The sequence below is a fragment of the Homalodisca vitripennis genome, chromosome 2 (assembly GCF_021130785.1).
Source record: "Homalodisca vitripennis isolate AUS2020 chromosome 2, UT_GWSS_2.1, whole genome shotgun sequence".
Taxonomy (NCBI): Eukaryota; Metazoa; Arthropoda; class Insecta; order Hemiptera; family Cicadellidae; genus Homalodisca; species Homalodisca vitripennis.
The window spans coordinates 209,407,736-209,425,207 of NC_060208.1; the positions used below are offsets into that span (position 1 = coordinate 209,407,736).

The 17,472-nt window shown below is 37.6% G+C and overlaps 2 protein-coding genes across 2 annotated transcripts in view; both read left to right on the forward strand.

The window, feature by feature from the left end:
• Window positions 1-17,472, forward strand: part of LOC124355371 (putative ferric-chelate reductase 1 homolog) — a 102,825-nt gene that overhangs the window by 33,375 nt on the left and 51,978 nt on the right. The gene's annotated exons all lie outside the window — the stretch shown is intronic.
• On the forward strand, window positions 3,432-4,204 carry LOC124355982. Its single transcript, XM_046807131.1, has 2 exons — window positions 3,432-3,696; window positions 4,034-4,204. Exons 1-2 carry the CDS (start codon window positions 3,490-3,492, stop codon window positions 4,202-4,204), a joined length of 378 nt encoding a protein of 125 aa, XP_046663087.1. The 5' UTR covers window positions 3,432-3,489.

Genomic DNA, 17,472 nt, shown 5'->3' on the forward strand with positions numbered 1-17,472 from the left:
AGGAAACAGTTCCAGTTAACTAATTCTGACTCAGACCCAACACAGGCGGTGAAAGTTACCACTTCTGGGGATTTAGTTATTGTTAGTACTAACTCAATAACTCGTGTATTCAACCAAAGTAACGCGATTACATGCATTGGTCACGTCAGATAAAAGAAATATTTTTGTTTTTGTTTTGTTTGTTTTTTTGTTTTGTTCTCTTGGGGCAAGAACCTTATAAACTACACTTAGTCCTATAAGAACCTTAGCACTGCTTCCGGAGTGACAGGATATTCAGGATGGGTAAGGTTAGGGGTTAGGGGCTGCCTCCTATCGAGATCCATGAGGAAGAATTAGGGCACTAAATCCCAAAGTCATGTCTCCCCGGAAGAAGGGGAAACCAGCTCTGAACCAGCCCTTCCAGTCAAAGTAGTCAGGGGGTGGCACACCCTTGTTGAAGCTAGCAAGAACCCTGATAGTTAGGGAATGAACCCCACCAAACTCCAACAGTCATCTCTCGCAGTAGACTAGACCTATCGAATTGCCCTTGTACCCCAGAATCTCGACAAGTGATGTGCTGCTCCTGGACACCCATACAGTTACCCAGTTTAAGTGGCACACCCGTTTTTGCTGTGCCCAGTGGTGGGTTCAACTGGAAGGTATAAACCGGCCTGAAGTGATCCCTGCTGGGTAAGAACATTTTTTACAACAGATTACAATTGTCAGTAAAAATAACTAAAACAACTTGAACTCTTAATAAAAAACCAGGTTGTCCAATTATACGTCAGTCAGGAATTTACGGACGCTGTAAAACATTTTTCAAGGAGAAATAATCTAAGCCACTTTCTAAATTTTAAATGGTTTGACTCTGCTTTGAGGTGCATAGGGAGTTTGTTAAACAGGTTGATTACACCGTAACAGAGGTCCTTTTGGAAGAAAGGTGTGTGATGTGTAGGGGCTTGAAGGTTGTTAGAAATTCTTAAATTCTACTGATGGTTACGGGGAATTTTGAAATGTTCAGTGTATTGTGTTGGAAAATATGTAGTCTCGTAAATATAAAGACATGGAAAAGTACAAATATTGGAAGACTTAAGATTCAAGATATTTATTTACCACACACAATACATGCAATGAGTCTCGTCAAGTGTAGAATACAATAATAAAAACTATTGCAAGGTGCAATATAATAATTAGACTAGATAAAGTCAATTCGCATGCAAAGTATTAAACTATGTGTATGGTTAAAAATTACGTAGAATAAATAAGTAAAGTAAATAAATAGTAAGTCACAAAACAGGTCAAAAGAGTAACAAATAGAAAAAAATAACCAATAATAATATCACAAAGAAAGAATTAAAAAGAGCTAGTTTAAATATGAAAGTTGTTGTTAAAATTTATTAAAAAGTACGCAGAAGTAAAATAAATACGGTTGATAACCAAAAAGCCTTTCATTGACCGTTTAAACCTGCTATCAGGTACGTTTCTTGTTTTTACTGGAAGAAAATTGTAAACTTTTACTGCCATGACCACAAAACCCTTCAGTGGTTTTGAATATTTATTATATTTAATAAATCTGTTATTACCTTCCATGGTAGTAGGCCTATAATCATGCGTATTACTACAAAGTATAAAACTGTTCACATGATTTTTAACATAGATTAAACACTTTAATATGTAGAAAGAAGTTAAAAATTGGTTTATAAGACTGACGCCTGTTAATTGGAAAAATTACTCTGCTTGCTCTTTTTTTGTAGGCGGAACAGAACCAATGTCCTTTTGTTCCTACATTCCCATATGGGCAGAGCTAGACGAGATGCGGGATTATAGTTTCATTATTAGTTCTCGGACCCATGACTCAAAAGTAGTTCATGTTTCTATGACTCAAGTGTTGTCAATGTTTCCGTGACTCCAATGTGGTCAACCTCCCAGAGGCAAGGAAATCCCCGCCCTCTCTCTTTTCAGCCGCCCTCGGTTCTTTGCCTTTCCCAGGTGGTCCGTGGTAATACCAAGGTCGGTCATCCAGCCATAGTTATATTCTTAGACATGAATTGTATTTCTGACTCACCATACGTACTAAATAGAATTTGATATTCTTACACACTCATATATAAACACAATTTGTATTTAAATAGATCTCAACTATCACATCAAAACATTACTAGATTACGACAATTCTTTATTAAATGCGAGAGAACAATTTAAGACTGTAAGGCTTAAAAAAAACTTTTGAGCATTTTGTAAACTGTAAGAAGATAATATGGTCTCGATTCTTTCCATTTCGAATATGATTAATGCATGAAAATTATTTACATTTTTCAATTATTTCGACACTCTGACTGTGAAACGAATTTGATTGAAACTTTTCACTAAAATTTGTAAGCCGGAATAGTACTACCACTTCTCCTTATTTTCATATTTTCTCATAAACATCAGACAGAAAACAACTGCATATGAGAATATTACTCATTAATTCATGAAAATAACCCTTTGAGAATTGTAGCATACTTTTAATTGTTGGATAATTCCATGTCATATCAACCAATAGTCTGGACTTTGACCTCTCAGATTTTGATATTTTTTGTATACAAGTTGTACATACCAAGACTAGCTAAAATGCAAAATTTTATATTTTTTCTGCCTTTTGTTTTTCGAGTGATGAGTTTTTAAAAATCTACAAAAAGGCAGTCTTAACTTTTCTAAGTAATGTAGCTTAAAGACTATTGAAGCTTAAGTGCCAAAACTTCTGCATTCTTTTCTGTTTGAAATGCTCTTTAATGTTATATACCACATGAAAATGTTTCACACATTTTGAAAGTTTTTGGTCCCCCAAAAACTGTCTTTGAACAACACAAAAAACATCCCTTTCGATTTTTTGGAAAAATATATATGTAATTTTCACTACAAATGACTACATAGGGGGAGACCGGGGCAAGTTGACGACCGGGGCAAGACGACGAATGGTTAGTTTCTCAAATTAGTTGCTAGGTAGTAGCACCGGTCGAATGTCAGTAGCGCTCCACACGGATGGCCTCTGAAATAACTGGCAGTGAAGACAAGTTCGCCATTGTGTGTGTTGTTACAGCGGCTTGTTGTTTTTGGAGTGCGTTTTTTGTAACTTTCGGCCTTTGCATCGTAAGGTTTATTGAATACGCAGGTAAGATATGTTAATTTTCAATATTACCTATATTTACCTTATGTATTAGGCTACTCATAAATACCATGTTTGTTTTATATTTATCTTAAACTTAATGCCAATAAAATTTACCTACTCTATTACGGCCGCTCGGGGCAAGATGACGTGGGGCAAGATGGCGTGTTCGTCATCTTGCCCCGGTTAATTTTACTGGTGCAAAGCTGAAACTTTTAAGTATGGTTATGCATACAATTTTGATTTAAGTAAACTAATATAACTGACGACACTGTGAGACTTAACCACTTTATTTAAAAAAAATTTAATCTACACTTTTGTTTAACAATTTTACTTTAGAATTGAATTTTTATTAATTTAATATGCGGGTACAGATTTTTAGTTTTACTTTGGTTCCAGAGATGGTGAGAAACTACAAAAAGACTTCCTCTAGAGGAGAGTGGGAAAAAACCAACATGGATACTGCTTTCACAGAGGTCAAGGAGGGAAGAATGACTTGCTTGGGAGCAGCGAGAACTTACAATGTTCCAGAGGCAACACTTCGACGCCGACTGAAAAAGAACGTTTCGGTAACTATTTTCACCTACACCTTGCACCACGTTTATATTTACAACTTGTTTTAAGTTAAATTATTTACCACCTTGTTTTTGATATTAAAACAAAATTTACTTTGGTATAACAAATTCTCACGTTACAAAAGACAAGACTATAATCCGTACCCCAACTTTTTACGCAAATACACATAACATTTTCATTTACTTCATCACAACATTTCTAAGCAACCTACAACGATTATTATTTACATTTTCCAAACCTTAAAAAGTACCAAACTTTAAAATAATGAAATAAAATAAATATAAATTTTTTTACCTTTCCTGCTCCCCTTAAACAAGTTTTTTTTTTTAGGATATGCCTGTCCATGGAGGAAGATATAGAGAAGTATTCAATGAAGAGCAGCTCCAAGATTTACACAACTATTTGACGGTAATGGACCAAATGTTTTTTGGAATGACCAAGTTGCAGTGCAGAAAACTCGTTTTGAATACGCAGACACTTAGGGATTTCTCATCCGTTTAATAAAGAAACTAAAATGGCTGGTGAGGATTGGCTGGCTACCTTTATGATAAAAACACAACTTTAGTATGCGTAAGCCAGAAGCAACATCTGTTGCAAGAGCAATGGGTTTCAACAAACCTAGTGTTGATAAATTTTTCTCCATTTTGAAGGAAGTGCGAGAGGGAAAAACACAATTTTCCCGCTGCTAATATCTACAATGCAGATGAATCAGGACTATCTACTGTGCCCAATAAATTACCTAAGGTAATTTCACCAAAAGGAAGTAGAAGAGTTTCTAAAGTTGTGTCTGGGGAGAGAGGCAGGAACGTCACTATTATTTGTTGCATCAATGCTACGGGAACTTACCTACCCCCTTTTTTGGTATTTGCCAGAAAGCGAATGCGACCTGAACTCATGGAAAGAGCTCCACCAGGTAGTGTGGGCCACTGCAGCGATAATGGCTGGAGCAACGGAGAGTTGTTCGTAAAGTTTTTGAACCACTTTAATCCTCAATGCAAAACCCACAGTTGATTCTCCTATCCTGCTACTTGTCGATAATCACAGAACCCACATAACCCTAGAGGCAATCAACTTATGCAGAGATAACCATATTGTTATGGTTGGATTTCCTCCTCATACAACACACCGTCTTCAGCCCTTGGACGTTTCATTCTTTGGTTCGCTGAAAACCTTTTACAGTCAAGCTTGTGACAACTTCATGGTCAATAATCCAGGACAGACCATCAGTGACTTTAAAATTGGGTGAGCTTTTGACCATTGCTTATTTTCAAGGCTGCAAACTGTTGGCAATGCCGTTAGTGGGTTTCAGGTCCACAGGAATAGAACCTTATAATCCACTTGTATTCGACGAACATGACTTTGCCTGCATCACAAACAACTGATCAGAACCTGGATGTAGGCCTAGACCCTAGCTATAATGAAGATGAAAAATCCTACTAACCAATCAACAACATCAAATACAACAGAAACTCCAGGTGAACCTGAAGAAGAGAAACCATTGAGCTGACGTGAACGCCAAGAAACAGTAGCCTTAGTAGACTGTGCCCCAATCCCGGTAAAGAAGAATACAAGTGTCTTCGACTTTAAGCCTTTACCTAAAGGTAAACCAAAGGATAAGAAAAGAAAAGTTCAGAAGTTAAGTTCTAGTATTATAACAAGCACGCCAGTAAAAAATGTGTTTGGAAGTAAAGCAAGAAATGAAGGATGAAAAAAGAGCGCTTAAAAAAGAAAAAGAGGAGCTTCGAGCTTCAAAGGTTTCAAAGAAACTCAAGTTTGGACCCTACAAAAAACGTCCTAGGTGTATGAACACAGCTTCTACTTCAAAAGGCAGTGAAGTTAGATGTCCTGGGTGTGAAGAAAAATACTCCGATCCTCCAGTTGAAGAGTGGATCCAGTGTTCCAAGTGCAGTGAATGGTGGCACGAGAATTGTACAAGCTACGAAGGTGGGGAATTTGTTTGTGACTACTGCCTAGTTTGTCAGTTTTTGTACATAAATAAAAATGACTAGCAGCCTTTTCTTTTACAAAGTAGCGTGTTTATTTTAAACCTCCATAACATTCGTCATCTTGCCCCTATGCAAAAAGTCATCTTGCCCCGGGGGTGGGGCAAGATGACATTTTTGCATTGTTTCATAAGAACTAAAATTTACAAACAAAAAATTGATATTATGATAATTAAAAAAAAATTTAAATGTAGGTAAAAGACTTATACTTAACTCTTATGTATCGTAAGACTTTTATTTTTATCACAATATTTTTATTAAAAATATTTATTCCTTAACGTCGTCAACTTGCCCCGGTCTCCCCTACATACAAAATTTCAGAATGGGACGAAAATGGGTTATTAATAAAAACAATTTTGTTACCGGAGTACACAGTGGTTTGGTATGAGCTGCCATTGTTATGTACATTAGGTAAGATACTGTTTTCCATAATGAGTAATGAGGTGTGAAAAAATTATCTCCCTTTACCAGATAATGTTTTTTACCTAATTTGGTTGATACCTTTAAATTTACATATTTAGTTCTTACCAATTTTTAGATTAACTTTAAGGAAAAATGTATATTAGTAAATATTATTTTAACAATGGAGCTAGTTTACGTATAAGTTTAGCTATATCGTTTCAATGTAACCTTTTGTAATTCTTGAATTCTTGAGACAGACTGGATCCTGTAACAAAAGTAACACGTCTATCTATCCGGCTTGATGTAGGAACTTGCACCAACCAAACTAGCCCAGCCAGCCAATCGCAATGCATTCAATAAATCTTCAAATAGTACAGATCTATATACTTTCATAATTCTTAAATGTTACAAAACAAGAAATTCAGTAAAATCCTAATCAAACTTCAAAATTAGTAACCCTTTGAAGTGAAGAACAGATTCTAGCCATTTTGTGCCTTGAAGTTGCAACATTTAAAAAAATCGATTTAAGAATAATTGTAACAAATTTTAGTATTTTGTAATAAAATTTAAATTGTTCTTCAACAACCGAAATTTTAATTAAGCTATTTACAGAACTCAAGTAAACGATTTGTGGCAAAAAAATGACTATAAATAACTAAACTAAACATACTTAAATAGTATAACAATGAGTTGTCAGTAAATAGACCTATGCCACAAGTTAGTAAACGGAGACAGTCATTAAACACATCAGGCATAAAACATTACTGCCGATTTAAGAAAAAATTCTTTACATAATCATCAAAGATTTTCAATTATCAGATTTTCTTTCACATTCTATTTTTCCACAAAAAGGAATGCCATCCAATTCGTATCACAATTCTGTAAAACGTAGTAGGAAGAATAGTAGGAATTTTGATGGTTTATGTATTTAATGGTGCAAACGCCGTGTTCTACGGAGATGAAAGGAACAATAGACTAACAGGCCCGCGGTTCCACGGCTCAGCAGCACGAACTACCGCCATATCCTTCGTTCCCATTCCACATTCCTATTCCAAGGCGAACCTCTTCTCTCACCTACATTTCCTGCTCATAGCGTTACAGTTTGTATGATCCCTAATGGGCCTTCCCTGCCAAGGCCGGGGCAGTTCACAACTCCGGGTCTGGTAGAAAACCGGTGCTGTGAGTCATGTCACTTAGCATTTGCCAGGCAGCATTTGATAGCAGTCTGTGCGTGGGTGGTGAGCATTTGTGGAAGGGAAGGCGTAGATCACCTTTACAAGCATTTGGTTGACAATACCAAGCCTCTACATTTTGGAAACGTATCTTTTTCAAATCCAAATCAAAAAATATAAAAGGTAGTGATTTATACTCTTGTGCAACTAGAGGCAGGGACGACTACCGAACTGGGAAACACAGGATGGTAGCTCAAGAACGTTTGCCTTCTCAGGCAGGACTTCGAATTGTCAACAACTTGCCGAACTCGATCAGAAGTGTTCCCGTGCTGAAGGCATTCAAAAATCTTCTAAAAACAACATTGACCACACAAGCATTCTCCAGTATAGACGAGTTTATGGCACACAATAAAATTGGTGGACCTCTCAATTGGTTGACTGACCGGGGAAGTCGTTGGATAAATTCGAATGAAAAACAGAGAGTGAACGCAAAATTTGTACGTTTGAAAGGGACTTCGGTGCTAGAATGAATGGAAAATTTAGCTAAACAACTTGACGATTGCTATAACATTCATTGTTTTCATGTTTTACGCAATAAATAATGTATTATTATTATCTTGTTTCAGAACCTAGGGACAGTATGTGTTTTATTGCCTAACAGTCCACACGCGTACAGTATATTTGTGAAAGGAAAACCGTAGATTTCCCTAACGTATATGTTAAAGAAGATGTCTTGTAAGTATCAGGACCTAGGGACAGTATGTGTTTTAAGAATGGTTGTAGAATGTTTTCACGAACAAAAACATAGTTACAGATAGTTTACACTTGAAACTCAGATATTTTATACCCTCCAGCTTTTTCAAATAAGCGATAAACCCTACCTCTTGCTTTTTGCTTACTCTTATTTTATTGTTAGTATAAATCGTCACAATTCATTAAACTCGCAGTAAGGCCCGCTGGGGTACAATATAGAAACATGCTGCCACTTTATACATTTTCTCCACTACAAAAACATCAGTCTCAAGTTCCGTAAGTTGTCAGCAAAGACTCCTTGTAATAACTGGTGATACCCACGGGGCTGAATGGTGACGTGTAAAATACACCCACGGCACTACCCGTGCTGAGTGAGATACACCCTTTGCTATTTGGTACTCGTATTGTTGGCTATTCTGTGAAACACTCAACATATAATGCGCCTGGTCGAACAAAAGCTGTTACGACTTCTTTATTTTTGATAATTTAAAAATAAGTTATCCTGGGATCTGGATTGGACTTTTTATTTTTTTGGATTGGGAATTTTTTTGATTTTAAAATAATTAATTTTAAAATCAATCTTTTTTTCAATTGGTGTAAATGAAACACGTTATAACGGTTGTCATTTGGAAATTAGTTAAGTGATCTCAATCTGATTTTTGTACTAACTAATGAAATGTTTAACTACTGATTAGACCAAGATTGGTTCCAATTAGCGATAAAAAAAACAAACAAAAAGATAGAGGGACAGGAAAATAACACATTTTTAACAAACGAATGCTCATTTTTGGGGTACTTCGACAAGATCAACACTCAAAATTGTCGGGCAAGAGTCTTTCGCCGATTCTTGATAACAATGTTTTCTGCGCTTAGAAATAACATCTATATAAACTCAGATAACAAAACAAAGGTGAACATTAATAATTATTTAAACATATTAAACAATTCGAACAGATTATAACATAATTAAGTAATATTAACAAAACTCATAATGATGGACATTCTGAGAGAGTAATAAACAAGATTATTAACAAAATTAAAAGTAAACAGCTTGGTGTAACACGAAGGCAGTTATTTATTTAATATCGTATCATATTTATTAACATATTAACCTAATGACATTAATAATGCATGAGTTACTGCAATGTCGACCTATACAATCCCGACCCCATTAATTCAACCGATTACCCACGGGGGGAAACCCGGACGGCTCTTGTGTTGTGACTGTCTATTTCCATCATTAGATACTCCTCAATTATTAGATACTCCTAAATCATTAGATACTCCTCAACCATTAGATACTCCTCAATCATTATATACTCCTCAACCATTAGATACTCCTCAATCATTAGATACTCCTCAATCATTAGATACTCCTCAATCATTAGATACTCTTCAACCATTAGATACTCCTCAACCATTAGATACTCCTCAACCATTAGATACTCCTCAATCATTATATACTCCTCAATCATTAGACACTCCTCAATCATTAGACACTCATCAATCATTAGACACCCCTCAATCATTAGACACTCCTCAATCATTAGACACTCCTCAATCATTAGATACTCCTCAATCATTAGATACTCATCAACCATTAGATACTCCTCAATCATTAGATACTCATCAACCATTAGATACTCCTCAACCATTAGATACTCCTCAATCATTATATACTCCTCAATCATTAGACACTCCTCAACCATTATACACTCCTCAATCATTAGGCACTCCTCAATCATTAGGCACTCCTCAACCATTAGATAATCCATCATTAGCTTCTACACACACATGGATTAGGAACTCCTCATAAACTCCGGATTCCTAATCTTTTTTTAATCAAAAGCTTATTCATTTCCCAACATAAATACGTAAAATTTGCAAGCACCATGTATGTGTGTGTAACAGTTCAAGAAACTCCTGAATCAGCTATTAAGGAGCAGTTGGAGGAATTTCAATGATTCAACATGTATCGTTCTATCCTGATGATAAAGTTGATTGTTGTGGAGATTTAAAATAGTGCTAAATAACAGCCTCTAATAACATACTTTCTTCTATTGCTGTACTGATTCTCAATTGCAAAGAATCTGTCTGGCTGTGTTTGCAGTTCTAGGAAAAGATCCAGCTCCAATAGTTTCAATATTACTCTAGGTACGCTCAGGTGAACATAGTAGCACTTTCTGTGATTATGTGTGTTAAGAAGTTTCCCGATACGGTCGTTGGTATTAAATAAGAACATACCATAAGCCATTATTGAGTCTAACCATCCTCTCAATGTATGATTCTTTACAGTCTTCTTCGGAAATGATGTGACTTTGACGTGGTTTACAAACCTCTGAGTCATATTCTCAATGCGGATGATCTAGGCTGTCTTCCATGCATGGAATATTTCCTGAGCAAAATTAAGTAAAAGTCTTGATTGGAGTGGTATACAATTTATTAGTCAGATGAAGACCTGTCTGTTATTGCTCTGAAGTGGTTAAAGAAACAGGATATACTGTTCATTCAAAAGTAGTTTTTAAAACTTTACACACTCGGGCTGGTAGTTTATTTTTAATCCAAAATCTTGATCCGTTTGCTGTCCAGCATAATTCGAATTGTCTGCACTGTCTCGTCTGGGAACTAGTTATTCCTCTAGGAGTAATTATTTATTCCATTATCAAATGGAAAACTAGCATTAAAGCTTCAACACACGTACAGTAGAGTTTAGTACTTTTTTTTCTGCATCTGCTAGCAATTATTTCTGGTGATTTCAGATAAACACATGATAAAATCCTTGTCAACTGTGTTAACAAAATCGTCGTAACCTAACAAGGACATTAGTTCTAACCTTGGGGAAAACCAATGCTCCTGGTATCGATAAACTTACATAAAGCGATTAAACCGATGAGTGTACATCAATTAGAAACGAAGTATCAAACAATTATTACTGTCATTAACGCAACGTTCTAGTTTTATAAAAGGACAGTTGGGTTAAGCTACGTTTTCCTTAGCTCCGCGGACTGGGCTTTTTGCGCTGCGTGCTCCGTGCTCCGTAAACTGACAAAACCACCGGTTCTCTGTAAACCCAATGGAGGTGTCTTCCTAGCTACGCGTTGCGTGCTTAAACCTTAACCGCGCTGCGCGGTCTTTGCTGCGCGACTGGGAGCACTGCCTCGAGAGCAGTCAAATCACGCACCGCGCAGCAGGGCTGACGACTTTTTATTGTTTGTTGAAGTTGAGTTGATCAGTGTGTGTGCTCAACATGTGCCGACAATCATATTAATAGTTCTAATACTAATAACATTAGTATTAATTAATACTAACTAATTGATCTTGTCTCCGAATATGACATAATATGGAAGATGAGCCATCCCGATTTCAAGAATAACCCGAAAAAAGGGCAAATTTTGGAATGTGATCGGCCAAAAACTTAACAAAACAGATAAGAAAATAAAAACTATAATTTTCACTCATATTAATAATAACAAAGTATTTTATTTTTCGAAAGTACTATACAGTTACATTACCAGAACAGCAATCAATGCCTTGAGAAAAGCATTCATAGTCCATCTTTGCGTGGGAGGGGATTCCAGTACACTTAAAGGTCATAATAGTTCTTAACATAAAGTTACAAAACGTCACACACACATATACACTTTCATGTTAATTTGAACAAAAGTAGATGAATCAAATTAATACTTTTAGTGAAAAGATGAGATAATGTACAAGTTCTACTGATGGTAATGCAAATCTTTAATATTTGGCGTTTTTAAAACCTGTGGTAGTGAACATTAAAATAAATAAAACTCTCTTCCCCTTAATTACTAAGCTACAAAGTTTACTCACATTACAAAGTTTTTTTCTGATACAGAGCTTTCATTTTATTTGAGTAGTAATTTCCATTAAAGTAATCAGCAATACTGCTTCTTACTTTAAACCCCTTCTGCTTTAGCACAGACTCCGACATAAGCCAAAGGGATCATGTTTTGTGTAGGAAGTTCGTGCTGCGGATGAGTCGCTGCTCCTTTGGGGTTGCGTGGCAATAAAGTCATCCCTGATCCAGTTACGAAGACAGTAACTTACGAATATGACTAAGTCGACTGTTTTCTGGTTTCAAGTTTATTGGTGTGAAAAAATTCTGAAAATGTGACATAAAATACCAAATACATTTTACTCAGTTACTTTTTTCTAGCACAAGTGGCGTAGTTAAAGTGTCGTTTATGAACATCTGCGATTGCTTAGTTTGTGCGTGTAGGGTATCATGACATGATTTATCCAGTTTAAATGCTTCATCTCCTACTACAACAAATGGTAGCATAATTTCAGAAGAAGGTAGGTTTTCAGGAGGTGGAAAATAGTTCCTTCTTGAATCAATTTCCCCATTTTAGACTTAATTAAAGAATCCAGCATCTCCTTCTTTGCCGTATGCTCCGACATCGATCAGTACAAAATTGCAGTTTGCGTCACCCATAGCAAACAATACGATGTAGAGAAGTTCTTAAATTTTGTATAAAGGGGATCCTGAATGAGCTGGTGCAACTATTCCTCACGTGTTTTTCCGTTTATTGCAGATATACAATTTGGGAAATCCCAGTTGTCCCCAGAATTCTTCGGCTTTCTGTTTCCAATCAATCTCCGATGGTAGTGGCCACAAATGCACATGTTCCTATTTTGTCCTTGACAACTCTCAAAACGCCAGGGGACAAACTTGGGGGGAAATGAAGATTTAGTGACCAGTGATCTAGTTGATGCCACCGAACAGAAAATCCGGCCGTATACTTGAGGAAGAAAGATAAAAAACATGAAACTGATAGTTGATCTATTGCCAGCATAGGAAGGAAGAAAAAAACAAATTAGTGAAGGGTGTGGAAAAAAAAATGACTGATATGGAAGAAAAGTACTCCAAAAGAAAATGAAAATTACTTGTTTTTTTTTAAAAGTATGGCCGCCATTGTGAACAAACTAGACAAGAAAAACCAAGCTATTGCAAGGAGCAAGGTTTTCAGAGTTGTCAGTGATTTGGAACTGGCCAAATATACAGCTCTTTCCTCCGTATCTACCACACCATCCGGGTCCTCTTTAGCCTCTTTGGACACCAGCACCGGCCTCCTTTGAATGTGATCAATTTTCGGGGGACAGTACATCACAGCAGTATGTGTGGATGGGTGATGGGTGATCACCTTTCAATGTTGACGGCAAGTTTAATTTCTAGCGTAAAAATGACAAATCCTAGGAAAACACCTTTTGCGCTGCGCAGTATTTAAGTGCGCTTCAACAAAACACGCTGCGCACTTGGCCTTAATTACGTAGCACGCAGCAAGCCCAGTCGCGGAGCTAGGAAAACGTAGCTTTAATAATCGTCTTCTGTATTCCCATTGCCCAGAGCCTTATCATTATCACTACTCAGAATTCAATGGAAATCTTCGATTACTTCATCAACCTACACTTCATGGCTGTATTTCCAGATCGCATTAATTACACTGCCACTCAAACAGCACTAGAACACAAGATTTTATCTGTAAACGATTTTCTACTGACCCTCCAAATTTTTCCTCAATTATTTTCCACTGCCGAACGGTTTAAGGTGCTGACTTTGAAACTTGCCATCGTTCAGTGATACAAAAATAAGTACACATACGTTTCGAGATCTGCAGTATGATCTCTTCTTCAGGTAAGAACTAACCTGATTACACACATAATTACCAAACTAGTACTTTTTTAATAAGTACATATTCTTAGAGTTAGTGAAGTTTGACACACAACATGGTTGTTGTGATTCCAGACTTAGGCGTGTCACAACGCTCTGGTATGATTAATATATTTTAACCTAGTTAATAATTATGTGGTTAGGTTAGTTATTTACCTGAAGAAGAGATCAAATTTCAGACCTAAAAAACGTAGTGTTACTGTTCTTTTGTATCAACTTGAACGATGGCAAATGTCCGGAAAAATCTGTTTCCTTCACAATTTCTTCCATCGTCAAAAATAAACTTCAAACGAAGAATTTGAAACTTAGTTAGAGGCAGTGTATGGTTTTATCTCAGAATAACGGTATAATATTTTTACTCTATGGTTTTAAGATAGTACATCTGAAAATATTTTTGTTTACCTTCGGGCTGGATTTATATGTTACGAATTTGTTATTTGTAGCCGTCTCAAATCATTATCGTTGGGTTATAAACCATTCGCTCAAGATGCTGACCTTTCGCCATACCCAATCCTAGTATAGTCACTGTCACTGAATACCTTTCCGAATACTGTCTCGGGTTGTTTGATATAATTTTGACTTTTCTTGACTCAAGGATACAGGCAAAATAAGGTTGAAAGGAAACCCCAGCTTTCCTTGGATTTAAAGAGAGTAGTCAAGCTTTTCATAGTCAATATCAGTTTCTACGTTAGGCGCTCTGTATCATTTTTGTATTAGAGATTAGTGAGAGCTGTACAGTTTGTGTGGAAGGAGACTAAGGTGAGTATTTCAGTTGATGCTGGAGACTTGGAAAGCATATCCTTTTATTTCCGTAAATTGTCTTGGGTCCATTTGTCAAAACTTGAATGAAAGTAGACCTCGCCCGCATCGAGCCCCGCGCTCTGATTGGTCGAGAAGGGGGGTCACGTGATCCAAGATGGCGGCGCCCATGTATCACGTGATCAAAAAAATAGTGGTGTGGGAGAAATTCCCTCATGTGCGGGAGAAAATTCCCTGCTCACTACTCTTATCCTAGTGTTTTGGGGTTGATTTGGGGTGTCAAAAAATCGTGTTTTTCGGTAAAATCGTGATTTGTTGGGTCCGGTGAGGGAGAAACGAGGGACGGAGGGAATTCCAATATGGCTGCGCCCATGATTGAATTGGCGGGAACAGGGGAACCTAACCTCACTTTCTTGGTTTCCCGCGTATTCAATATGGCTGCGCCCAGTTGGCGGGAACAGTATAGAACATAACCTCAATTGTGAAATTGGCGGGAACAGGGGAACATAACCTCAAATGTAAAAAGGGCGGGAAAGTAAACTAAACAAGAGAAATAAAGACGAATCGTACCTTATTGTGTGATGATTTAGAGCTGAGCATAGGGGTTCCAGGAGTTTAAAACAAAACATTTTTTGGGGTAAAAACTAATTTATTATACTATTTCTAAACAACTATCCACATTGGCACTCTTCACTCCCGCCACACAGATAGCAATATGTGGTGGTGGACGTCATCAGAGGAAGTCTGTAACATAAATAGACCTGAGTTAGCCAGTTCTGAACAAAGAAAATTCCGCGCTTCCCCACTGGCTGGAATAAGCGCGTCCTTGATTGGATGTAAATAGTATCTAAGCGCTCTGATTGGTGGAACCTGAGAGGCCGGCACTCCTTCCTCTCTCTCCCGTCAGATCCGTGCGGGAGGTCAGGGAGATAGGACGTGTGTCGCTCTGAGTTTTACAAAATTATTTAAACAATTACGATCTTTTTGATATTACTCGAGTAAAATAATTCAATCTAATACGTTAAAATATTTTTACTTTTACTAATACTTATTTCAATTACCGTTAATACTATTTCTTGTAACTATTTTTCTTAATCTAAATAGAAATTATCGTCACTAGTTAGCAGTTAAGTTTATTAGTCATTTAGTTGATTTTCTAACGTAATATCGTTTCTATAAATACCATATATATCCTTAGTTTTAAACATGTCTTACGAAAATATTGAAGTAGATTCTGAAACCTGTATATATGGATATGGAGTTGGATCCTGTAAAAACGCTAGGTAAAAAACGAGACTTACATAAAAAATATATGGGTATACGGTACTAAGACCACCTTTAAATTCAATCCCGTCCCTGAAAACTTTAATGAAATCGATTGGCTAAGGGCAGGATTTTCTAAAATTGTAAATGAAATGAAAGCAAATTGGCACTGATTCGGACTACCTCGGATTTACACTTCATAGTCTAAATTTAAAAAGTAAAGATCCGGGCTACGTGGGCATTTATAGTATAGTCGCTCAGGTGCAGGGCATCAGTGAGGGGGCCGTCTACGACACCGAACGGTGGATGGTGCGGAGACCTGAGGAGGAGGAGTTCCGTGCCGCCGCTCCAGCCGCTTGGGAGGAAACCCGCGAACGGTGGATGGTGCGGAGACCCGAGGAGGAGTTCCGTGCCGTCGCTCCAGCCGCTTGGGAGGAAATCCGTAGCATCCTCGCGGATTTTCCTATACGAGACAGCTACCCGCATGGAGGAGGACTCCCGACGTAGAAACACCGCTGTGCCGTCCAACGGAATCAACCCCTGCCACTCAACCCCGCGAAGTGTCCTGCCCCGTTTGCTTTGCGAATCTACCAACAATCGCTCTTCGACTGTGTGGGCATACACTCTGCCGTCCATGCTCCAACAGAGTGGGGGATAGATGCCCCACGTGCCGTGAGCTGATTGTGGGAAGATTCACAATATATCTCCCCAGGTAGATCTCTCTCTACCTCTATCTTAATTATTCAATTGGCTTCACATTCAAAATTTATATTCCAAATTCCAAAGGGACGGGACATTATCCAGTCGTAGGATGTCTACCAGTTCTCTGGACCGATTCTTATACTGGATAATGTTTAACCTGGGTACTATACGTAGTGCGGGATGTTCCGAAACCACATCCAGGCCCACATCGACTCACCGCATCACACAATAAGGTACGATTCGTCTTTATTTCTCTTGTTTAGTTTACTTTCCCGCCCTTTTTACATTTGAGGTTATGTTCCCCCTGTTCCCGCCAATTTCACAATTGAGGTTATGTTCTACTGTTCCCGCCAACTGGGCGCAGCCATATTGAATACGCGGGAAACCAAGAAAAGTGAGGTTAGGTTCCCTGTTCCCGCCAATTCATCATGGGCGCAGCAGCCATATTGAATTCCCTCCGTCCCTCGTTTCTCCCTCACCGGACCCAACAAATCACCGATTTTACCGAAAAAACACCGATTTTCACACCCAAAATCACCGATTTTACAGAAAAACACAGGTTTTGACACCCCATAATCACCCCAAAACACTAGATAAGAGTGTGAGCAGGGAATTTCTCCCGCACATGAGGAATTTCTCCCACACCACTATTTTTTGATCACGTGATACATGGGCGCCGCCATCTTGGATCACGTGACCCCCCTCTCGACCAATCAGAGCGCGGGGCTCGATGCGGCGAGGGTCTACTCTTGAAGGCGTGAGAAAACTTCTTGCTAATTTGAATTCAATATTCCATTCTTATTATATGATACAAAAAATCAGTACACTACGTTTCGAGGTCTGCAATCTGATCTCTTCTTCAGGTAAAGAACTAACCTAACACATAATTACAAACTAGTACTTTGTTATTAAGTGAATATCTTAGAGTTAGTGAAGTTGACACACAAAATGGTGGTTGTGATTCCTGACGTAGGCGTGTCACAACGCTCTGGTATGATTAATTTATTTTAACCTAGTTAAGAA